The sequence below is a fragment of the Pyrus communis genome, chromosome 5 (assembly GCF_963583255.1).
Source record: "Pyrus communis chromosome 5, drPyrComm1.1, whole genome shotgun sequence".
Taxonomy (NCBI): Eukaryota; Viridiplantae; Streptophyta; class Magnoliopsida; order Rosales; family Rosaceae; genus Pyrus; species Pyrus communis.
The window spans coordinates 21,322,184-21,348,663 of record NC_084807.1 but is presented as its reverse complement, the minus strand read 5'-3'; the positions used below and the strand labels follow the sequence as shown (position 1 = coordinate 21,348,663).

Sequence of the window (26,480 nt, the reverse complement as noted above, 5' to 3'; positions counted from 1 at the left end):
TCAATAAGACAGTTAAATTAAGGAAACTCATAGAATGATTAGTTCAAAGTTCAGGTACCGTATCGTGATTATTCAAACATTAATTACAAAAACTTATTTGGTATAAACTTATACAGCATACAAATGCGTTTTAAAATGTGTTTATTTTCTAAGAGCATCTCCAATCATTTTGCGGAATATATGATATTGTACACTCTTGTAACTAGGAAACCAACTCCTTGATCTCTGAGAAGCAACGAACTCAAGACCTGAAAAATCCGTTGTACTTCCATTGCTGGCAGCCATAACCTCTAAAGAGTTAGATTCCACGTGTAATTGATTGCATCCAGCCCTCCTCGCTAGCTGCAAACCTGCTCGAATTACAAGGTTTTCATGTATTTGTGTTTAATGTTTAGGGTTTACGATTTAGTGTTTAGGGCTGTATTATTATTTAATAATTACTCGATACATGATGAAAACTGAATGCCACTAAACTAAATAATTATCGGCCTATACGATATCTCGATGACTCTACTCGTATTGGTTGAACTCATAAATAATAACTCTATAATTTCATGTTAACTAAGCCAATATGATCTAATTTATTAATGTAATAGCCATGTTTTTACTCTTAATTAGCACTTGATAAGAATATGAATAAGTGAATTGATATACAAAAATAGGCGTCAAGAGCCCATAAATATAAAGGTGTGTTATCCATACACCCATTTCTACTTCTCACACATCCTCTTAATTTTCAGCCGTAGAATTAAATGAATTGAAGAAGATCAAATGATAGAAATCAACAAGGGTTGTGCGAGAAGTACACACCCCTAAATATATATATATATATATATATATATATATATATATATATGCATGTTATGTAACTAATGAGTGAGTGTGATAGATAATCTCACACCGTCCAATTTTCATCAGATGGTTCATATCCAACGTACAGGTGTCATTCTCACGTAATTCCTGATATTCTTAACAATTACCCAAAATTGAAAATGTTGGATTTTAATTGAAAGACTGTTTGTGACCCAAAATAATGCAACTGGCTGCAGTTGTAGTGTACCCCATCGATTGCATCCATACGTACAACTAGAAAGAAACAAACATTACTAAATTACAAATGCTCGGTTGGTGCAATGCGACCTCAGTAATTTAGGGTTTCACTTAATCGACACTTCTTCTTTTAGTGGAACAAAAGGTGAATGATTAATTTTTGTGCTTTCAGTCTTGACACCACATAGCTTTAGTGTTAGGTCCACGCGGATAAAAATCTTTTGGGTCCACTCTCACCCATCCATAGGGGTAATGGTAATGTCTCTACTATTAGTCAAAGAAAATTATGTTACAGTCAGTTGTTAATGCACATAAATGATCGTCAAGCTTACGTTTAGTATTATCACAAGAAATTTGATACGTGTACATGGTAGTTTCAAATTGTTAATCATTGTAAAATTAACATTTGATCCATCTTTCAAAATAGCCATTGAGCATAAACGATTGACGTTAACAAAATTCATGATAAAACCTAAATGATAGGGGTGCAACTCGAATGGGTTGGATAATCAACCCAATCCCAACGTAATCTTCACAATTCGGATTTGAATTGGGTTTGAGTTCATGTGGATCTAGTCGGGTTCGGATTATAATTTTGTTCAAACAAACCTATCAATGCTTTATTCAAGGTCTTTAGTAGTCGATCATTCGTCGAGGGACAATGCACCCCAAACTCTTCAAAATGACTAAAAAGCTGCTGTCATCACTTTTGCTTGTGGCTCCTCTAACATTCTCTATTTTAGGAGTTTCATCTTTTATTCAAGTTGGGTTTATGTTTGCCCAACTTTATCAAGTTCAATCTTATAACATCTTACTTTGGATGATTTTTAAAATTTGGACTAAACAACCTCAATATTAGTTAAAATTTCATTTACATATCACCATCCACACTCGAATACTATTTCTAATGTTTCAATTGTACAAAGTTGAAATTAAATAAAAGACGTATATCAAAACTTTAACCAAAAGAATTGTAAAAGTAACACTATCACTCATGATCTATATGAAAAACGACAATAAACTATGTAGTCATTCCAAAATTTATACATAACTTATATAATATGAAGTCGAATTGGTAATATGTGCATAAGCGTCAGGCTCAAAGTTGGATTGAGTTTGGGTTGACATGAGCAGATAATGCATCAACCCGACCCAACCCCAATAGTGGTCGAATTGAGGTTGGATTGGGTTTGGAAGAGTTTTTTTTTCCATCCTAACCCTCTCGGTCAAGTTGGAAATTGAATTGAATATGGTCAAATTCAAATTAACCCAACCCAAATTGCACGATCGAGTTGAAAATTGAATTGAATATGATCAAATACGGATTGATCCAACCCAAATTTCATGCCTACTAAATGGTCACACAGTGGTATAATGCCTAAAAGGCAAATCCAACATGGACTTTATGTAAAGTAGGTAATCACCAGCTCGATAGTGCACCTCCATTGTGCTTAAATTTTAAAAAGCCTTGACCAAGCTAAGTAAACCAGCAAATCAAATGTGTTTATTTTGGAATTAATTAAAAAATAAAAATAAAATATTGAGAAAAAAGGTTAATTAAAGTGACTCCACAACCGAAGCATGTTGCATTTGGGCCTCATGGGTAATGATGGGCTTCACTCACATCATCATCTTCTTTCACTCTCTTTTTAACACTGACTTGAGCTCTACTCTTTGCATCAATCCCTTCTAAAATACTCTCTCTCTCCAAATTCAGTAGGGGAAAAGAGGTCGTGATTCAGTCTAAAATTAAGCATATTTTACTAATTAAAAACAAAGAAAAAAAGAAGAAGAAAGGTGTTGTGTTCCATGAACCCTTTTCTTTTATGTTTAACTTGGATTTCACTCTTTGTATCACTTCCTTCTGAGAGACTTTTTCCATGTTCAAAAAAGTGAATTTGGTTAAAATCCATATTGACTTTTAGTCTGTTATGGTTTAGGCTTCTAGCACCATGAACATGTAGTGGACTTGGAAATAGATATGACAATTTCTGAAACGCTATTTAGACAGTAAAAACTAATTCAATTTGGTGTCACATCTATGTTAATGATAGGTCATACAATCGTAAATAACACTTTTTTGAATCAGATAGTGCGTTAAACAAGATGATCAGTCGTATGTGTGTGTGCCTAAACAACATTATTCTAAGAAAATACTAGGTCAAACTAATTAAAAGAAGCCTTATTGGCCAATCTTCATATTAACAAATCTAAAAACATGTTTTGGGAATATGCCAAATCTTTGAAAGCTTTTGGGGGTTTTTGTTTCCTCATTTATAAAATGCAATCCAACATGACCTCTCACAATTAATGTTTAAACAATATTGCAAGGACGTCCAAGGACAAGCATTTCAGTATATACAAACCAAAGAAACTGATAAATGACAGATTATTTCTTCCCTTCAAAGATAAGGAAACTATAGATTTTGTGGTACCATTATTTACACACACACACACATATATATATATATATATATATATATATATATTTAAATGAGATTAGTTGTGGGGCACACATCACATCAAACTTCAATAATCTGAATCGTTTATTTTTCAAGTTGTATCTCATAGATCATCTTTACAAAATATTAGCAAAATCAGAAATATTTGAGACATAGAATTTAGTTCAAAGAAATAGACGGTTCGAATCGTTGAAGTTTGATGTGGAATGGGTCTCACAAGACCCCATTTTTTTGGGTCCCTTGGCTATATATATATATACACATATATACATACATGTATATGTAATCATACATACGTGCGCGAATCAAATTAAAAGTAAACCTTTTTTTAAATGTAAAATATATGAAAATATAACAAATTAGGAACCAATGAAGCCCTAAGATTGTTGCACCGACAAAATGCATGGATAAATAAGGCAACGTGCATGGAAATGGGCACACATGAGAGACCCAGTGCTCCATTAATTACATTCGATGGCCATTTACCGGCACGACGTCGTGTCGATCAACATTGTGAAAGTAACGTCTACAATGTCCCCAAATTACTGATCGATCCCGAGAGAAGACCAAATTAATCACACTAAGATCATGTGTCGTTGTCACGATTTAACCTAAATTAATATTAATTAGCCATATTGGAAATTAATAAGAATAAAAGCAAATCACAATCTTGCTAGTTGCTCTCTGTGATCGACAATGTGTCGGTGAGAAAAATGTTTAGGGAAACAACACATCGGCTACCATGCACATGCCATTGTGCCCAAATGGCACTATGAGGTGACTACGTCACCATGCATAAATTATTATTATTATTATTATTATTATTATTATTATTTTGTTTTAACAAAAATACCCAAGAATAAGAATATATACTAATATCAAGTCATTGTAGCTTTGATTAGCAACAAATCACCCTAAAAAAGGACTTAATTTTGATTCTTGTACATCCCCGGCTTCATAATTGGTGTCTGTCTTTGCTAAACTTACATATTACGTTGAAAACATCAAGTGCAACTGTAATCGGAACAAAGTGAGACTCATTGGTATTTGGTGAGTTGAAGCTTGATTAACTCGTCAATGTATATAAAACATATCCTTTTTATTTATACTATATTTTATGCACGCGCTGATGTGTGCTCGAAAAGCCTTTACATTTCCTGGGAAAATTCTTGGAGTATATATGGTATTGCTTTATAGATTGGGTGGTTCAATGGGATTTCTGGGGTTTTTTCATTTTTGTTTTCTCTGTGAGGTAGGTTAATTAGATACAAATGTATTTGATTTGATTGGGAGGCAAGAAAGATGAAATGGATTGCATAAAGTGTTATAATAAACAAAACATCGAAATTGACAAAAATTCGAATCGAATGAAACCAAATTCATCTCTACTAATCAGAACAGAGTGACTAATTGTTATTTGGTTACTTGAAGCATAAAAAGGAAAATTTCAATTATACCATAAACTTTGTTTTATTTAAAATCAATGTTCTAAAAGACGCTAGACGCTAGTCGGGCCATGGGCTGGGGCCTAGCGCCTAGGCGGACTAGGCGGATTTAAGTAAATCTATTATATTTCGTTTAAATATGTATCTACTTATACTTAATATATATATATATATATATATATTTCATTATAAACTACAAAATAAAATAACAGATATATTATGAAATATTTGAACATAATGAAAACATGGGACACGCATATAATGTGTGTTCATTTAAATATGCAACAAATCTCTTACAATTTATTTTAAAAAAATGCAAAATAAAAGTTATCTATTTTCTGTCTAAGTAAGTCGCAACCTAGGCGGGCGCCTAAGCAGGTTTGGGCGGGCTAGGTGGGCGCCTCAGTAAGTCTAAACGCTCTAGGCATTAATCGGGACGGTGTCCAACCGGCTAACGCTACCCCGCCTAAACACTACGCGGAAATTTTTAGAACAATGTAGAATTTAACTAATCCAACTATCATGACACAAATTAATGTTAATATTAAATATTGCACTGTGTAGTTGGTCATTCACTGTCTCTAAAGTCCAACATTAATCTGCTACACAGTTGTATTTCACGCGCCAACAAATCACAGTTTTGGTGTTAAGTGTTGGTTGTCACATACCCATGGAGTAGTTACTCGAAAAGACCGCGTAACCTTCCATTTACAAAAGGACATATTTGCCCTCGAACTTTGCAGCTTCTCATTGTTGATACACGGCTATTAACGTAAATTCGCTCCTGCTCGCTGAGGTGGCGACCCGGCCCGGTGTGACAGGCAGGGGTGGGGGTGAAAGTCGTAATGTCCAAACAGTCATACGCAATTTGCGTGCGAGCATGTAGATAGAGCCCATGTTGGGGTGAGACCCATATAAAATGGTCTACATTGAACGCTTATGACGTGGCGCTGGTAAGTTTGACTGCATACGGTGGAGCCCACGCAGGGAATCAACTGCTCAATGCCAGCTTGGCGGTAAGCAAGTTCTAACTAAAAGAGGGCATGAGACGTGGGGTCGGGTCACGTAACTCTGCCTCGGGATTTGTCTTCCCTTGCACACACTCACTGCTTTGCCTACTTGGACTTATCATTGCCCGCCATGTTGCACGATCTTACTTTTCTGAGACGAAAGCGTCGCGTACCGTTGGAATTGCTTTTTTCTTTTTTAATTTTTAATTACGAAAATTAATGAAAAAAAATTTAAAAACTTTAAGTTTTAATAAAAAAAAAGATAAAAAGGTATTATGAGTGAATAGTTTTAAAGTAAAAATGTATTTAACGTTAAAAGTTAACAATATCAAAAGTTTTTTGTTAAGACTTCCTTTTTAATTTCCCTTTTCACACCTTCTACTATTCATGACCAAGACATTTTAGATGGAACGAGGATCCTCTCTGGATCCATTTTGTGAAGATTTCCAAAATCTTCCAATCACATCCGTTTATTATTGTACATCGTGTGATCAATTTTTATCAAGTACTGTTTATATTTAACTTTAAATAAAAAAATTTACAATAATTTCTGACCAAACGATATACGATAAACGGATATGATTGGAGAATTCCCAAGATAATCACAATGAGGATCCGATGAAGATCCTCATTGTTTTAGATGGGCGGTGGGCCATGAGCACAAGGCTTTGTGGGCCCGGACAGAACTGCCGTACAGTGCATTGTTGGTGACTAAATTGTGACGTGGGGCCCATATGTGGGCCATATCTAAAAAAATCAGTTCGTAGTTTTGGAGAGTTATTTATGAAAAGTATTACTCACTCCTTTTTTTGTCTTTTACGTCTTATGCTCGTAACAATTGAGCTAATAAGGCAAGCAAAGTTTTTACCAGAGAATGGGCTCTTATTGAATGCCTGCTTGTATTTGCACATGATTTGTAACAAATAGCTTTTTTCGTGTTGATAGCAATTAAAGCTCTTCTCTGCTCACTTATATTTACTTGAAAATTAAAATGAGCGTGCGAGAAATAAAATAGATGTGTTGATAGCATTACTCTTTTAATTACCCCGAAATATCGTGGGTTCTGCAAAGTGTTCCTATTTTATTTTGTTTTATTAAGGGATTGTTTGATTGATTCGCTATTCAAAATAGTTGTATAAAGAAAAAGGTTGTTTTTTCTAAGAACAGGACTCTAACCATGTGCATAATGTTCGACATTATGCGTATACCAACTATGTAAAAACCTATACAAAACTGTGTAGAGAAATGTTCAGTTTGAACCATTCTATCTAAAGTCAACCTGAAGTTTGAATGCGAGGACAAATCATATTAAAAAAAAACACATATTAAACTTGAATTAACAGATGATTAATTGTTTGTTCCTTAGGTCGTACTATAGGCTAGTGTTCTTAATTAAGTTAATTTGGAAATCAGATGAATCATCATATGCGCAGGGATTCAATTTGTGACATGTGGTCGAAATCGTCGGTTGCTTAGGTCGTTTTCAAGGGTTTTCTCACCAAATAAACAAAAATTTGTATTTTTTTAATGGCATGTGCCCATCTTGTAAGTAAGGTAATAAGGATTACAAAACCTAGCGTAATTAGAATCCTAACCCGATTCTCCTACACCAAGTTGCCCTTTTGGACGGGAGGATTTAACCAAGTTAGGGTTATAACGAATAAACATACATAGAAAAAGTTAAAGAGAATAGAACTTTGTGTTGGAATTTAGCATGAAGAGTTTCGTGACTTACGTCCTTTTGTACTTCTTTAATGAGATTAAAATAAGCATATAACTAACGTTCTTAATCATTTAAGTTATATATATCAGATGTTGAATTTCATTATTAAATTACTTTTAAGTAAAACACACACAATGTTTAAAATATTATTATGGTTGGAATATCGATATGCAAATTTATGGAAATATCGATATTGATATCGGTTGTCTTTGACGAAAATTATGAAAATTTGCAATAGATGGTATAATTCAAAAGTTTGAAATTTGTAATGAGTTTTATCAAATTTTCTATAGTGAATCAGTACATGCCATCAATATTAATTAAAAGGTGAAGTTTTCATTTCACTTTCTTTTCTAAATCGATCTTTAATTTTTCAAATACTTCGATGAAAATTAATAATTTTATAGATATTTTAAACCTTTGACATACATAATCGTACATTTAGTAAGAAAAACAACTGAAAACCGTTAGAGATACGGAGTCTGTCACGAGAGTCAAAAATAAACTTACCGACGATTTTAGGATCCCCGTGTATCGGTATTGGGGCCCATCAAAACCTTCCGTAACGGGTAAGACACAAAATTTGTCAGACCCGTTCACCTCTCACTCCCGATTACTCTCCCCACTCAAACTTCAAACCTGCTGTCGGCACCGACACGCCAGCTCCATTCCCGGTTACATTCTATTTATATATTTTCCGATTGGATATTTTTACTCTGACACATATTTGGACGGTAGAATGTGCTTACTTTTCCATTGGCTGTCGTTGTACGTTACACACATATGACGTGGAACTTGTTGGGATTTGTGTTGAAGGTATAGGAAAACCGATGGGGTTGAGGGCGAGGGATTGCGTGTGGTTCGCTGTAGGGTGGTGTCGTGGGAGAAATTTGTCATTGCTGACCGGAACATGGGTGGTACATCATGTATTTTTATATAAATGGTAGGAAATTATATTTTTTAAGTTATTAAGTTATTAACACACATATCCTACTATTTGTATAATAACACATGATGTACTATCCTGTATTCCGATCACATTGAAAAATTTATCGTCTCGTAAGTGCCCATAGTAAATGCATTGATTGGTGGGAGTGGGGGACCATATGTTAAGCTATTTGTTCGTCACGTGACTTACAGCTGACAAAAAAGGGACATCTCTTTTTGTTTTTTGCATATTGGGCCTAGTGAAGTCTTCGTACAAGGGGGAATGTGGAGAGAGAACTAGGATTCTCTTATCTCCTTTTTTTCATCATCTCCTTCCATATTATTTTATTTTGTCTTTCTTTTGTTATAAAAAAATTAATATAAGATATTGACGTGGTTTAACTGTGATCGTTCAATTAGGTGGGGAGGGAAAGGGAGGGAAAAAAAGAACAAAGAGAATCCTACTCCATGGAGAGGAACTCTCTTAAGTTAAAATGTAAGGCAGTGCTATTCACACATTTTTTTATCATTTTTGTTCATTGATTTTTTTTTAATTTATTTGTTCGACAGTTAAAAAAAATTGAGAGGCTTGTGTAAAAAATAAAAATATATTGTTTTAAAATGTACAGTAGTGCTATTCACACACTTTTGATAATTTTTGTTCATTAATTTTTTTTAATTTATTCGTTCGACAATTAAAAAAATTGAAAGGTGTATATGAAAAATAAAAATATATTGTTCTAGCATTACTCATGAATAAATAATTGTTATGTATTTTAAATAGTAAATTATTTGTTTGTTAGTAGTTGTCACAGTGTCAACCTTTCTAAAATAAAATTCTTTAGGAAGTGGGCATTTGAACAATGAATATGTGAACGGTGTTAAAAAAAATCGAAAAAAGTCCGCTTGTGCTCAGTTAGTTCGTTTTTTTGTTTCGTCACTTAAAATTCAAATCGGACTTGTTATATTAACAGTAAGCCTGCCCTCAGAAATAGGCAACTCAATTCCTTTAAATGAACAGTAAGTGTCTAAGCACATCTTCATCCCTAAACTGAATATATAGCCCAGACAATTCGTATTAAAATATTAGTAATTTTTACTTTATAATAGATAACTTTATTTTCAATTTCAGATAATAATAAAAGATTGGTTGAAGGTATTGAAAATATTGAAATGTACTGTAAAGTGGAAGAACATGATTAGATATTTATACAAAAAAATTATAATTTTTTAGTTTTTTTAATAATTCAAATTGTGAACGACGTCATACGTAGAGCATCGGGCTAAGTGATTATTGCCTGACTTCTCCATCCAGCTCCCCTTCAGCCCAATTGCCCGAGTAAGCTGGAGTGTTTTGGAGTGGGGAGGGGGGGGGGACTGGGTTGCTTATCCCCAAGGCAATAAGCAATGGTGGAGTTGCTCTTATGTCAACAAATGTATGGATACATAATTTTATTTATTTAGGCATGAGCTTCCATGATGTTGTAAAAAGGCTAAGAAGAGCATACAATGAGCTCAAGGCCAAACTGAACAATACCGATCAAACTGATCTAAATTGAACATAACGGATTATTTTATGCAGCTTAATTTTCATTTTTTTCGACTAAATCGAACTGAATTCGACGTGCTCACCCCTAGATCTTCACTTTTATATCTTAAATCTTTGCTCCTTTATCCTTGAGTTAATCTAAGTGGTAGGGATGATAAGTTTATGGGATACCACTACGACAAGATCGAAGTTCGATTACTAGTACTAATTAAACCTTAATACATCTGCATGGAGACCCATGCACGTATTTCCTTTCGACGCGTTTCCAAGTAATTAACAGAAGGCAACCAAAATATATTATAAGACGTCGTTTAAATTTAAAAACAAAATAAAGTATCAATAGACTAAGAGTCATCAGTTAATATCTGATACATAATATCTTCGAAAGTCGTCAATCAAGAGATATGCACTTCCCATATATTTAGGGACAATGTCATGGTGTCATCTATTTTAACCACAACTACTCTACTGTCTTTATGGCCATTTTTGTCAGATAATAAGGATAAATAATAGGTCAATAATTCAGCTGGAAGCGATCGATCTTGCAACATGGCTGTCATGCAACAAACATATTCTTTTATTCATATATTCATATTCATACATGTGCAGCTGGAATTATATGTATGGCAGAGGCCAATTCCAAGAATGATACATACTCATCCACGTGGTCGTACTCGTACCACAGTGGCTACGATATGACCTTAGACGAATACACACATTATACGCAGTAGCGGAGCCAAAACTTTACGATAATGGGGTCATATAATTGTAGCAAAAAAAACTTCATTGGATTATTTCGTGAAGCTTCTAGTGAGGCCTATCATGGGAAGTTTTTTTATCGAACACGAGAAATAGGAGAAGAAAGACAAAGAAAAGAAAGAGGAAAATCTACAATACATGGGGTTGCACAAAACAAGCAATAGTTTGTAATTCAGTGTTTTCGATTCATTCTTTCAGTTTGTTAGAGTTATGTATAGGTTTCATACACAAATGTACAAATAAATATACATTGAAATTATGAAACTATTGGGGTCATGAGCAACCAAGGACCCACTGTTTGCTTTGAAACTGTATATATGTGTATATCTTTCAATACAACAATATATTTACATTAAACAATAAGAGATATGGGCTAAGGTACCTAATGTATCAACTAATAATTCATTCTCTAACTTCAATTCATGGGAATGAACTTAAAATTTCTGATTTAGAATTGAGAATAAATACCACGTAGCGCTATGAAACGAAAATACATAACATATTTTCAAAAAAAGATAAGGAATAACGCGTTGGAATTTTATAAGGTGATGGACTGATAGTGGTGTGGAAAATTATTTAAGCATTTGGATTGGGCGCGTTATAAGCGCCGGGAACAGGTGGAATATGAAAGCGATGCTCACATGTGAAGTTTTTGTCAGATAAATAAATCACACAAAATTAGTAACTAATGAATTCAAAAAGGACCCAACAAATTTCTTTTTTTTTGTTGGAAAAAATATAGAATTTTGAGTCTTTGATTGTGGCCACGTGCCACGTGGGCGCCTCAATCAGGTGACACAACGTGGGGACAGCGTTTGGTATTTTAACTTGTTCATCAGTTTAAATTATCAATCAAACATTCAAACCATGGTATGATACAGTGTTCTTGAGAAGGGCATTGTGGTCATTTCATGATTCGAGTAAAAATAAAATAAAATTGGAGGGTGGCTTGTCACACCTCTTAATTATTTTTATTTTATTTATTACTTTTTTTGTTGAATATTTTGTTCATGTGGGAGTGGGAGCAGTGTGCCTATCACTCCACCAGTTTTCGTTAAAAGCGTATGGTTCCCCACAAATTTATGGCATTTAAAAAATAATAAATTTCTTTTTTTTTTTTATTGTCATTTTTTAATTTTAGTTTATACATTGTATTTTGGCTTATTCGTATTAGGGAAGTGTTATTGGCACTTCAAAAATCACATTCTACACTCCTTATAAGTGTATTTTTCTTTCTAAATATAGAAAGTTTAGAGTGTAGAATGAGAAATTTGGAGTATCAATAACAATTCCCTTCGTATTATTGTTGTTATTATTTGATTTGATAACCATGTAAGTAACAGTAGCGTGTGAATGGATTGTTTGTAAGTGTTTTTAAAATGGCTGAAAGTGTTTTTGGAACCAATTCTTAATAAAAATGCAAATGAATCTTAGAAAAACATTTGAAGTACTTCCTGCAAAAAATACATACTAGTGTTTCTGGTAGGAAGCATTTAAGTGATTTTAGAACCCAAAAATATTCTCACTAAAAGCGGTTTCAATCATTTCAAAAACACTTCCCAACGAGTTTTAAGACATGCCATTAAATTCCAACCACAATTGTAATTTGTACTATATATTTGAATTTTCAGAAGCGTTTCTTTGGATTTCTCGTTATGTTTTGATTGTAGGGACTCAGATAATATGTCGGTAATTCTATACATAATGTTGTAGAGAGAATGTATTTTTCAAGGGTTGTGCTAACTTGACCTGGGTTTGATCATTGCCGAGATTGGTTGCATGATTGATTAAAATATTTTGTGGAAAATTTTGAAGTTGCGTTTGGTATGAAGTGACAGGTCCTTGGAAACCCTACTACTAGTTCGTGCATGCAGCATCTAGGGATGAGAGGACGATATATAAATATTGGGTCTGATACTAAATTGTAATTTTGTATGACCCTGTCGGTTGGGTTAACATATTGTAATTTTGAGTTTGTAAGAATTCTAGCTAAACATGTTGTATGTCAGTTGATTTGTGTTTGACACTAACTCGACTTTGTCATTATTTTTTTGAGAAAAACAGTACGGTATTCATTTATAAGAAAATATCGTACAAGAGGAGATGAGCATGAATGACCTCATCAAAACCATGGTTTAAGTTAATCAAATTTTTGAGTGTAGGAGCTTGTGTAAAGTGTTAACACAAACTTGCTAATTTCGTGTTAGCTTTGATTCGTTTCGTGTTATAAATTATCATCCCTAATCTAATACTACGTTAATCACTTAAGATTACTTGTTACAAACCCAAGCCAGGTTAAAGCCTTTGCAAACTTGGCCCAATTTTCAAGCTGCTACATATTCAACATATTTGAGCTAACCATCCTCATGTTTTATGCATTTTGAAACGCACCCAAGAACCAACTAATTTTTTTATTTCTATTTCTATACCACCATATTAGCGGACGACGATTCATACTAAGCCATGCAATAAGACATCCATAACTAAGTATTGAGCTTGTCATTCATAAGAGTCGAACATAAAATTTCTTACTTACAAGTGAATCTAATGACGAAACCAACTAATTATTAGTTACATGATATTTTATGAAAATACAACGGTGAGCAGGAAAATTTAAACATGATAAGATTCCAAGGAAGTTTGAGAAGTTGGCGCTTGCATACAAATTAAGAAATGGCATTTCTGTAAGGAGCCATCCTCCTTGCAAAGAATACACTATTTGATATGTGAGCATAAATTTTCCCTTGTGTTTTTGATGAGTAACTTTTACAGATAACAGACTTCGAATAGACCGTATGGACGCAGCAACGGAAATAGTAACATGTTTTGAGCTATATCTGGGAGGGTGAGATTCAAATACAGAACCTCCGAATTTAGGAGTAAACGCTAATAAACACTCATCTACATTGAGTGAAATTAAAAAAGATTCAATAATCAGTAATCGGATGATTCAGGAATCGTCCATTCAAATTAGATCTCAGGATTGGACAAATTATTCATTAACAGAAAAAAAAATCCATTCTATCGAAAAAAAACTACAATTTGCCTTCTGTGATGGGCTGGATTTTCTTTTTTTGAGTTGGATAACAATTCAATCACACCACAACGGATCACGCTCCACACGACTAGTCCTAAAAAATTATATCATTTCAAGAACATGGTGCACCTCTCTTTTAACATAATTTTTTTTCCATTTTTTTTACTTGCTGGGAGTTCCTATTTTGGGCACCCTCCTCATATGGATTTGATTTATGTAGATTTTCTGGGTGAAGAAAATCACGGTTTTACAAGAACTGATTTCGATGCATCCAATTGGTTAAGTCTACATGTTCCAAGAAGTACTTCCGGCAGTTCTTCTTCAGTGTTGGCCTGCAAAATTTTTTCTTACTTAGGAATCACTCACGGTAGCTTGTATCACAAGGTACAATGAAATTTTGAGAACATCGTTTACCTGTATCAGAAATGCCATTTCCATGACCAAATTGTTGAGGTAGCCTAGAACAAGATTTGCCACCCCCCTTGCCACTGTTGAAGACCCGACATTGATCTCAAGCTGGTATCAGAAATCTCATAAGTTAGAATTAGATAAAATGCCATGATTCGGCCTTAATCTGAAATGTCATTAGCATATTCAACTGTCACTTAACACGATAAAGGGTTTGGTAAAGTGGTAACTTACCTCAAGATAGTTCATCCCACGGAAGTAATGCATTTCGAGCCGTTGCCCTACCAAGCAGGCTTTCTTCCCTACACTCTGCTTGACTATCCATGATCCCTAAGAACACAAATAGACCAAAGTAAACGGTTAAATATGAAAAATATAAGTGTTATACGAATATATGTTCTTGAGGTACTGACCTTAGAAATGTATGGTTAGACAGTTGAATATGAAAGATATACGTGTTATACGAATATAATGTTCTTGAGGTACTGACCTTAGAAATGTATGGTATTAGCTTAAATCTCGAGTTCCTATAGGAATCATCTCCATTGACAAAGTCATGTAGCAAAGGAGTTTCCTCCAGAGGAGTTTTCATCATGTAATAAAACGCCAAGGTATGCATGGTTGTTCCGGGTATCTGATTTATCAAAATGTGTACTGAGTTATCTGCTACTTGATGATGATTGCAGTGCTATTACTTTATGAAACTCGAATCAAAACTTACTTGCATATTAACAATAAAGAAAAACTCTGATCCACCTCGTTCTGCATATTTCTGCATGCATCCATCCAATAGCTTGTATAATTAGTACTTTATATGCAGGTATGTGGAATCAGGTTGCCGAAAAGTTCATGTATAAAAAATAAAAGGTACTAGAAGAATTGATGGATCGGACCTGAACAATACTACCATAACGGCTGCTAATATGATCTTCTCGCTTGTCAGATCTTAGCCAATCTACACCAACCAGTTGCATCAAGGTGCTTTTTGCCTTGATCTGTCACAAAGAAAAATTACTCAGTTCATAAATTAAAGAAAGCTAACACCAAGTTCACTTTCGGAATAGATAAATTGGCTCTTTGATCTTTGAAAAAAAAGGATCCGAAAACAATATTTCAAGACATGTCCTAACTAGAGCATCAGCACCAGCAAAATCAGTATATGATATTACCACTGATTTATCCCATCTATTTGGAATAGGTTATGCAAATCGTATTCTGTATCTGTTTTGCTATTAACTCCATCCGGGGAATCTGCGTTCACTTAATTATCAAGATCAAGGTATGAACTAGCAAGAATGTGCATGCCTTTCATTTACTTCTTACATCAGAATCATTGTTTTAAAAGGCTCGCCTCAGGGCACGCCTAGGTGGCCTCTGAGGCTGGGCGTCAGTGTTCCCGCCTTTGTTTTGAGGAAGTGGGCGGAGGGCTTCACCGGAGCAAGCCTGGGTGGCAGAGGCGCACCTCAGGGCGTGTGGGGTGTTCATTTCAGCGTTTTCTTTCTTCAAAATCCAGGTTTTCTGAAATGTTTTCTGCCATTCTAGTTTCAACGAAGAAGGAGAGACCTTCTCTCTCCAAATCCCATAAATTTCCATAATAATTGCTCCACTTAGTCTTTATTTCATTTTAAATACCCAATAAATACTCCGCTCAACCCTTTATTTTCGCCATTTATTTCATTTTAAATACCCTATAAATACTCCGCCCCATTTATTTCATTTAAATACCCTATTAATACACCACTCAACCCTTTATTTTCCTTTAAATTCCCATAATTATTGTTTTATATCATTTTAAATACCCTATCACTACTTTACTCAGCCTTTATTTCCTTTTAAATTACTTATAATTGCAACATTCAGCCTTTATTTTGCATGAAATTTTCCTATAATTGTGATCATTCATCCTTATTTTCCTTGAAGTTCTCTATAATTGCTTACAATCAAATAAATAAGTATAACATTTTGAGACTCTATGACATAGTTTCCAAGTACAACTAGACCTAGTAATAAAGAAGATGATATTATCTTTGATTTAGTTATAGTTATAATTGTTTTTACAAAGTATTATATTGTTATAAATATAATTTTATATCAATATAGATTAAAATTTTAGGTTCCGTGAGGCTTACTTCCCTAATAAACCGTCCTGTCATAAACTTAACCAACTTCTCAGAAATTCTTGTTTTCCAATTCCAGCGGAGTCTTTGCATGATTACTCTCTTCCAAATTTTCTCAGTTGAGAGGAAACTATGATATTGATCCGGCCAGCAGAGCTACGCTTATATCTTACCTTTTACAGAGGTGCCTAAAACTTTTTCCACCACCCTTTGCAATTGAAGATTGACCAAAATACTAACACTCGTTCGAACCACATCATGTATTTTTGAAAAAGTTCACTTCTACTTGGAAAATCAAGCATCACATGGTACATAATCTGAGTTTCTTCTTCACATCTGCATTTCCTTAACCTCTTAATGGTAAGATGCTCAACGCATCGTGCAATAAGACCATCTTAATCAACTCTTAGATATTATTTACCCCATCTAACAGAGTAGATCAGGTTTGCAGTCAAATTATGCTTCATCAAATTTGGTTGGTGTGTAGTAATTGAATTACAATTTACAACAGGTTCTATGCAAGTGAAAATTACTACTCATAATCTAGAACTTTCAAGGAATCTTGTTGTATTTCAAGTTCTTTGGCTTCTTCTAAAACATAGCCTAACTGAAAAATAAATAGTTACCTTCTGACGATGTTGTAAATAATTTGGCCCGCGTATCAAAAATGAAGAAGGATCGGCTGATCCCCAGCTGCAAGGTAGAGCACAACTTGGATCCTTTTGAAGGGTTGCCCCATAAGGGCAGACATTATTTTCCTTGGACACCTCTTGTAAGTCCGTACAACCCTTCTTTTGAACTGCAGTGTAAGAAATTTTAGGCCAAAATAATCAAAATATAACCGAATACACTAGACATCCCCATCCATCCAGAGCAACTTATGCTGATGAAACAAACTGACCTCTAAGTTCATGCAATCTCTTCACGAGAATGGCAGCTGATGACAATTTGGGATGTTGTATACTCTGCAGATCCAGTGTTGACACACAGTCAGAAGATAATAGATTGTATTGCAACAGTGTGCATGACAGAATATAAAACTTGACAGGAGCAATTGGAAGCGAATATTGAGTCTGAAAATTTGGATATCTAAGAGATAGTCTTGGTGATCAGTGAAGTTACCGGGGGGTTCTGTTCCATGCTCATATCTGAAGACCACTCGTTCTCGAACTGGTCATACTCTGTTGGTTCTGGAACATCAAAGAACTCGTCTGCAGCATCGTGCAGCCCGTTCAAACTTGTGTGACCTTCTGGTTTTTCCACCTCATCTTCCACAAGAACACCCTCCTCCATCTCTTTGACTTCTCCAGGGTGCTGAACTTCGGTCCTGATATTCTGCTGTCCACTTTGAGATAATCTGATCTCTCCTGACATGTCTCCGGACGAGAATTCAGGGGAGCTAGTTCCAGCTTTTGCTCTGAACAGCTCTCTTAATGCTGCGAATTACGGAAACAATGAAGGTTTGCATCGACAAGAACCTGAAAATGGAAAGGGAACAAAAAGTGCAATCCTAAGCAAAGAATGGAAGGGTACCGGCAACTATCTCAAGCATACGGATGGTAATGCATCTTGCTGATGAATGGAATAAAGGAAGGAAGAAAAGAAGAACAATCATATATTCTGTGTTGACATTAGGCAAAAATTTTCAGAACAGTGTAGAATTTAACGAATTCAACTCTCATGACACAAAGTAGTTAATATTAATATTGCACTGTGTAGTTGGTCATTCACTGTCTATAAAGTCAAACATTAATCTGCTACACATTTGTATTTCACGCGCCAACAAATCACAGTTTTGGTGTTAAGTGTTGGTTGTCATGTACCCATGGAGTAGTTACTCGAAAAGACCGCGTAACCTTCCATTTCCAAAAGGACATATTTGCCCTCAAACTCTGCAGCTTCACATTGTTGATACGCGGCTATTAACATAAATTCTCTCCTGCTCGCTGAGGTGGCGACCCGGCCCGGCGCGACAGGCGGGCGTGGGGGTGAAAGTCGTAATGTCCAAACAGTCATACGCAATTTGCGTGCGAGCATGTAGAAAGAGCCCCTGTTGGGGCAGGACCCATATAACATGGTCTACCTTGAACGCTTATGATGTGGCGTTGGTGGGTTTGACTGCATACGGTCGAGCCCACACAGGGAATCAATTGCTCAATGCCAGCTTGGCTGTGTGCAAGTTCTAACTAAAAGAGAGCACGAGACATGGGGTCGGGTCACGTGACTCTGCCTCGGGATTCGTCTTCCCTTGCACACACTCATTGCTTTGCCTACTTGGACTTATCATTGCCCGCCACGTTGAACGGTCTTACTTTTTTGAGACGAAAGCGTTGCGTACCATTGGAATTGCTTTTTCCTTTTTTAATTTTTAATTAGGAAAATTAATGAAAAAAAATTTAAAAACTTTGAGTTTTAATAAAAAAGATAAAAAGGTATTATGAGTAAATAGTACTATAAATGACTTTTTAAAGTAAAAATGTATTTAACGTTAAAAGTTAATAGTATCAAAAGTTTTTCGTTAAGATTCTCTTTTTAATTTCCCTTTTCATTTTAGATGGAATGAGGATCCTCTCCGGATCCTCTTTGTGATGATTCTGGGAATTTTCCAATCACATCCGTTTATTGTACATCGTGCGATTAATTTTTATCAGGTACTGTTTATATTTAACTTTAAATAAAAAGATTTACAATGATTTCTGACTGGACGATATATAATAAACGGATGTAATTGGAGGATCCCCAAGATAATCACAATGAAGATCCGGAGAAGATCCTCATTGTTTTAGGGACAAGGATTCTCTGCCCTCCCGTGTCCTCCTGTTTGTGTGGTCACGGTTAAACCACGTCAACATTTTATATTACTATTCATTTTTGTCTTATTATCTCTATATAAAACAAAATAATATAAAATATTGACGTGGCTCAACCGTGACTACACAAAATACGAGGGGCACGGGAGGGCATCAGAAGTGGGAGGGCAGACAATCCTTGTCCTTGTTTTAGATGGGCAGTGGGCCATGAGCACAAGGCTTTGTGGGCCCGGACAGAACTGCCGTACAGTGCATTGTTGGCGACTAAATTGTGACGTGGGGCCCATATGTGGGCCATATCTAAAAAAATCAGTTCGTAGTTTTGGAGAGTTATTTATGAAAAGTATTACTCACTCTTTTTTTTGTCTTTTACGTCTCATGCTCGTAACAATTGAGCTAATAAGGCAAGCAAAGTTTTTATCAGTGAATGGGCTCTTATGGAATGCCTGCTTGTATTTGCACATGATTTGTAACAAACAATGTTTTTCGCGTTGATAGCAATTAAGGCTCTTCTCTGCTCACTTATATTTACCCGAAAATTAAGAGGAGCGTGCGAGAAATAAAATAGATGTGTTGATAGCATTACCTTTTTATTTACCCGAAATATCGTGGATTCTGCAAAGTGTTCTTATTTTATTTTGTTTTATTAAGGGATTGTTTGATTGATTCGCTATTCAAAATAGTTGTATAAAGAAAAAGGTTGTTTTCCTAAGAACAGGACTCTAACCATGTGCATAATATTCTATCTAAAGTCAACCTGAAGTTTGAATGCACGGACAAATCATATTAAAAAAAACACATATTAAACTTGAATTAACAGATGATTAATTGTCCGTTCCTTAGGTCGTACTATAGGCTAGTGTTCTTAATTAAGTTAATTTGGAAATCGTCGGTTGCTTAGGTCGTATTCAAGGGTTTTCTCACCAAATAAACAAAAATTTGTATTTTTTTAATAGCATGTGCCCATCTTGTAAGTAAGGTAATAAGGATTACAAAACCTAGCGTAATTAGAATCCTAACCCAATTCTCCTGCACCAAGTTGCCCTATTGGACGGGAGGATTTAACCAACTTAGGGTTATAACGAATAAACATACATAGAAAAAGTTAAAGAGAATAGAACTTTGTGTTGGAATTTAGCATGAAGAGTTTCGTGACTTACGTCCCTTTGTACTTCTTCAATGAGATTGAAATAAGCATACAACTAACGTTCTTAATCATTTAAGTTATATAAATCAGATGTTGAATTTCATTATTAAATTACTTTTAAGTAAAACTGTGACATCCCGTCCCGGGATTATTAGAACGCACGTGTGAAATTACATATTTGCCCCTAGTTCGTTTTCGTCACGTGTGTTGGCTGTTTTGTGTATTGTGGCAGGTGTTGGGCCACACACACACACCTGCACACTCACTGTCTCTCTCCCTACCCTTTCTCTGTCTCTGTCCCGTGTCTCTCTCTCTCTCTCTCCCTTCCTTCTTCTTCTTCCTTCGACGTACGGACAAACACATAAACCACCAAATCCTCACAGATCGAAGAAACTAAGGACACCTTCGAACTCGTGAAGCTTGTGCGAGTGCAACCATACCATTTTCAGGTAAGAACTTCACCGTTTTCACGTCGTTTCGAGGTAATCCGTTTGGGTACTGTTCATGCAAGCTTTAATCTAGCTCGTTTTTGGGATTTTGAAGCTTATAGGTGTCTTAGTGAGGTCCTAAGGAGCATCGGAGTAGCTCGTTGGACGAAATTGGACGTCGGAATTGTGGGTTTCGAAGTTGGCCGGTTTTTGAGGTTGAAGACAGGTATGATCGCGTAGTTTTTAGCCTTTAAAAGTAGTATATCGTGATTCTACATGTTCTAAGCTTCATTTTGGTTCAAGAATCGTAGAGAATGGTTGAGAAACGAGTGAGAAAACAAAGTTTGAAATTTTTTCCAGTTTTCCGGCGCCGGCGACGTTGCCGGAGAAGGTGACGGAATATTCCGTCAAATCTGACGGAATATTCCTGACGCCGTTGACGGAATCCGTTAGAGATAACGGAATATTCCTCACGGCGTCAGTTGACGCCGTCCGTGTGCGCCGCACGTGCCTGCGCGTGGCCGGCGCGTGTGGCCTTGCCTTGGTCGGCGCGTGGGGGCGCGTGCGGCAAAGGAAATTTTTTCTAAAAATATGGTTGTGATCCTGAGGTTGTGTAGAGCACGTTGGTATATTCATTTGTCCTTTTTGAGCAATGTATGAGAAGTTATTACGAAAGTTAGGTTATGTGCTTTAAAGTTAACGTTTTTATAGTTATTTCGCATATAGGTGACGCGTACCCTGAGGACGAGCGTTCGCACTCGAGGCAGGGGGGCTACGACCCTTCCACGTACCAGTGAGTGGGCTTTTGTTTTCCGTACATACCTATATACATTTATATTCCCAGAATTTGATTAAAAAGGGTTATTTACGTTATGCCATGCACCATATTATTATTGTTTATGCATCATCACATGCATTAGTATTGGTATACATTTATATATGCGTATTGGGTGCCGTGGACGCACAGGTAAGTGCCAGGTAAGCGGTATGCATGTTTATATTCAGTAGTAGTTTGAGATGCGTAGAGAGCTCATAACCTGCACCCCGGTGTTAGTGCTCCCGCCCAGAGTAGGGCACAGTCCTTCACGTGATGTTCACCTCCCGCACCACACGCTCAGCTTGGATCCAAGTTAGGTGCACAGTCCTATCGTACAGACCACTTTAGGTGGTTCCGACTCGTAGGTGACCCGCGATTATTCGCACAGCCTTCACGTGATCGTAGCACTAGAGCATACATATATGTTACACCCAGGCCTGTCGTACAGACCACTTTAGGTGGTTCTGACTCGTGGGCAGGTTCAGTTGTTCAGTTATTGATTTTGAGATTTGAGCTCTATATGCAGCCGTACAGGTTACGTTATGTGACTCCGGCTGCCAGATGTTATGCTATTGATGTGAATCATACCTGGGCATTTGCATATCATTATGAGGCTTTGACATGGCATATCTTGAGCATGACTGATATACCCTTGAGCATGTTTGGCATATTTATACATACGTATATATGTTTATTTTCTGGGAAGTATACAGGTTTTACGGCGAGGGGTTAGAATGTATTTTGTTAAATGGTTTTCGAAAAGATTTGTTTTTGCCCACTCACGCTTTTGTTTTGCGCCCCTCCAGGTTCTAGTTGATTAGCAGTTTCGGTGGTTTCCCAGAGGGCTTTCCCGGCGTTTCTGACAGACACTCACCATTGTAGGGTCACCTTCGGGTGTACTTATGTTGCACTTTTTCTTTTGGACTGCTGTAGACCTGCTCTGAATTGTGTTTCACTTACGCTAGCACTTGTTTAGTACCTTGTATGCTAATTTTTAAATTATTTGTACTTTTATATTATTACTTTATTAGCTTCCGCACGTGCACATGGCTACGTCACATTCGTGTGACGGCCAGCACGCTCCGATCTCGGTCGGGGTGTGTCAAAAACACACACAATGTTTAAACTATTAATATAGTTGGAATATCGATATGCAAATTTATGGAAATATCGATATTGATATCGGTTGTCTTTGACGAAAATTATGAAAATTTGCAATAGATGGTATAATTCAAAAGTTTGAAATTTGTAATGAGTTTTATCAAATTTTTTATAGTGACTCACTACATGTCATCAATATTAATTAATTTTTTTATATCTCACCAATAAAAGGTGAAGTTTTCATTTCACTTTCTTTAATTTTAATCGATCTTTAATAGTGAATCACTTTCTTTAATCGATCTTTAATTTTTCAAATACCTCGTTGAAAATTGATAATTTTATAGATATTTTAAACCCTTGACATACATAATCGTACATTTAGTAAGAAAAACAACAGAAAACCGTTAGAGATACATAGTCTATCACGAGAGTCAAAAATAAACTCACCGACGATTTAGGATCCCCATGTATCGGTATTGGGGCCTATCAAAACCTTTCGTAACGGGTAAGACACAAAATTTGTTAGACCTGTTCACCTCTCACTCCCGGTTACTCTCCCTACTCAAACTTCAAACCTGCTGTCGGCACCGACACGCCAGCTCCATTCTTGGTTACATTCTATTTATATATTTTCCGGTTGGATATTTTGACTCTGACACATATTTGGATGGTAAAATGTGCTTACTTTTTCGTTGGTTGTCGTTGTACGTTACACACAGATGACGTGGAACTTGTTGGGATTTGTGCTGAAAGTACAGGAAAACCGATGGGGTTGAGGGCGAGGGATTGGGTGTGGTTCGCTGTAGGGTGGTGCCGTGGGAGAAATTTGTCATTGCTGACCGGAACACGGGTGGTACGTCATGTATTTTTATATAAATGGTAGGAAATTATATTTTTTAAATTATTAAGTTATTAACACACATATCACTATTTGTATAGTAACACATGATGTACTATTCCGTATTCCGATCACATTGAAAAATCTATTGTCTCGTAAGTGCCCATAGCAAATGCATTGATTGGTGGGAGTGGGGGACCATATGTTAAGCTATTTGTTCGTCACGTGACTTACATACATAAAAGGGACATCACTTTTTGTTTTTTGTATATTGGGCTAGTGAAGTCTTCGTACAAGGGGGAATGTGGAGAGAGAACTAGGATTCTCTTATCTCTTTTTTTTTTTCATCCTCTCCTTTCATATTATTTTATTTTGTCTTTCTTTTGTTATAAAAAAATTAATATAAGATACTGACGTGGTTTAACCGTGATCGTTCAATTAGGAGGGAAGGGAAGGGGAGAAAAAAAGAAGAAGGAAGGGAATCCTACTCCGTGGAGAGGAACTATCTTAAGTTAAAATGTACGGCAGTACTATTCATACATTTTTTTATCATTTTTGTTCATTGATTTTTTTTTAATTTATTTGTTCGACAGTTAAAAAAAATTGAGAGGCTTGTGTAAAAAATAAAAATATATTGTTTTAAAATGTACAGTAGTGCTATTCACACACTTTTGATAATTTTTGTTCATTGATTTTCTTTAATTTATTTGTTCGACAGTTAAAAAAATTGAAAGACGTGTGTGAAAAATAAAAATGTATTGTTCTGGCATTACTCATGAATAAATAATTGTTATGTATTTTAAATAGTAAATTAGTTGTTTGTTAGTAGTTGTCACAGTGTCAACCTTTCTAAAATAAAATTTCTTTAAGAGGTGGGCATTTGAACAACGAATATGTGAACGGTGTTAAAAAAAATCGAAAAAAGCCCGCTTGTGCGCAGTTAGTTCGTTTTTTTGTTTAGTCACTTAAAATTCAAATTGGACTTGTTATATTAACAGTAAGCTAGTCCTCAGAAATACGCAACTCAATTCCTTTAAAAAATAATTAAATTTTTTTTTATTGTCATTTTTTTATTTTAGTTTATACTTTGTATTTTGGCTTATTCGTCTTAGGGAAGACTCTAAAAATTTCATTCTACACTCCTCATAAATGTATTTTTCTTTCTAAATATAGAAAGTTTGGAGTGTAGAATGAAAAATTTGGAGTGCTAATAACAATTTCCTTCGTATTATTGTTGTTATTATTTGATTTGATAACCATGTAAGTAACAGTAGCGTGTGAATGAATTGTTTGTAAGTGTTTTTAAAACGGCTGAAAGTGTTTTGAAAACCAATTATTAATAAAAATGCAAATGAATCTTAGAAAAGCATTTGAAGAGCTTCATGCAAAAAGTACATACTAATGTTTCTCGTAGGAAACATTTAAGTGATTTTAGAACCCAAAAATATTCTCATTGAAAACGGTTTTAATCATTTCAAAAACACTTCTAAATGAGTCTTAAGACATGCCATTAAATTCCAACCACAATTGTAATTTGTACTATATATTTGAATTTTCAGAAGCGTTTCTTTGGATTTCTCGTTATGTTTTGATTGTAGGGACTCAGATAATATGTCGGGAATTCTATACATAATGTTGTAGAGAGAATGTATTTTTCAAGGGTTGTGCTAACTTGACCTGGGTTTGATCATTGCCGAGATTGGTTGCATGATTGATTAAAATATTTTGTGGAAAATTTTGAAGTTGCGTTTGGTATGAAGTGACAGGTCCTTGGAAACCCTACTACTAGTTCGTGCATGCAGCGTCTAGGATGAGAGGACGATATATAAGTATTGAGTCTGATACTAAATTGTAACTCCGTATGACCTTGTTGGTTAGGTTAATACATTGTAATTTTGAGTTTATATGAATTCTAGCTAAACATATTGTATGTCAGTTGATTTGTGTTTGACACTAACTCGACTTTGTCATCATTTTTTTGAGAAAAATAGTATGGTATTTATTTATAAGAAAATATCGTACAAGAGGAGATGAGCATGAATGACCTCATCAAAGCCATGGTTTAAGTTAATCAAATTTTTGAGTGTACGAGCTTGTGTAAAGTGTTGACACAAACTTGCTAATTTCGTGTTAGCTTTGATTCGTTTCGTATTATAAATTATCATCCCTAATCTAATACTACGCTAATCACTTAAGATTACTTGTTACAAACCCAAGCCAGGTTAAAGCCTTTGCAAACTTGGCCCAATTTTCTAGCTGCTACATATTCAACATATTTGAGCTAACCATCCTCATGTTTTATGCATTTTGGCACGCACCCAAGAACCAACACTTTTTTTTTATTTCTATTTCTATACCACCATATTAGCGAACGACGATTCATACTAAGCCATGCAATAAGACATCCATAACTAAGTATCGAGCTTGTCATTCATAAGAGTCGAACATAAAATTTCTTACTTACAATTGAATCTAATGACCAAACCAACTAATTTTTAGTTACGTGATATTTTATGAAAATACAACGGTGAGCAGGAAAATTTAAACATGATAGGGTTCCAAGGAAGTTCGAGAAGTTGGCGCTTGCATACAAATTAAGAAATGGCATTTCTGTAAGGAGCCATCCTCCTTGCAAAGAATACACTATTTGATATGTGAGCATAAATTTTCCCTTGTGTTTTTGATGAGTAACTTTTACAGATAACAGACTTCGAATAGACTGTATGGACGCAGCAATGGAAATAGTAACATGTTTTGAGCTATAACTGTGATGGTGAGATTCAAATACAGAACCTTCGAATTTAGGAGTAAACGCTAATAAATACACATCTACAAAACCCATTCTATCGAAA

General features: G+C 35.4%; 1 protein-coding gene across 1 annotated transcript; it reads right to left on the bottom strand.

Annotated features, from left to right (window-relative positions):
- Positions 1 to 14,192: 14,192 nt before the first annotated feature.
- LOC137734096 (protein ENHANCED DISEASE RESISTANCE 2-like) lies at positions 14,193 to 18,170 on the bottom strand. Its single transcript, XM_068473375.1, has 10 exons — positions 18,021 to 18,170; positions 17,610 to 17,923; positions 17,389 to 17,452; positions 17,114 to 17,286; positions 15,264 to 15,365; positions 15,092 to 15,142; positions 14,861 to 15,004; positions 14,605 to 14,700; positions 14,377 to 14,478; positions 14,193 to 14,294 (listed from the first exon to the last, which is right to left on the bottom strand). The coding sequence occupies exons 1-10, from the start codon at positions 18,100 to 18,102 to the stop codon at positions 14,202 to 14,204; spliced, it is 1,221 nt and encodes a 406-aa protein (XP_068329476.1). The 5' UTR covers positions 18,103 to 18,170; the 3' UTR covers positions 14,193 to 14,201.
- Positions 18,171 to 26,480: the final 8,310 nt, after the last annotated feature.

What these genes read in the sequence shown, in the direction of transcription:
- LOC137734096 (XM_068473375.1), bottom strand. Translation starts at nt 18,102, where the DNA reads ATGATTGTTCTTCTTTTCTTCCTTCCTTTATTCCATTCATCAGCAAGA. An exon ending in GCATGGAACAGAACCCCCCG is followed by an intron (nt 17,453 to 17,609) that starts GTAACTTCACTG and finishes CTGGATCTGCAG; the next exon opens with AGTATACAACATCCCAAATT. An exon ending in GAGATTGCATGAACTTAGAG is followed by an intron (nt 17,287 to 17,388) that starts GTCAGTTTGTTT and finishes CTTACACTGCAG; the next exon opens with TTCAAAAGAAGGGTTGTACG.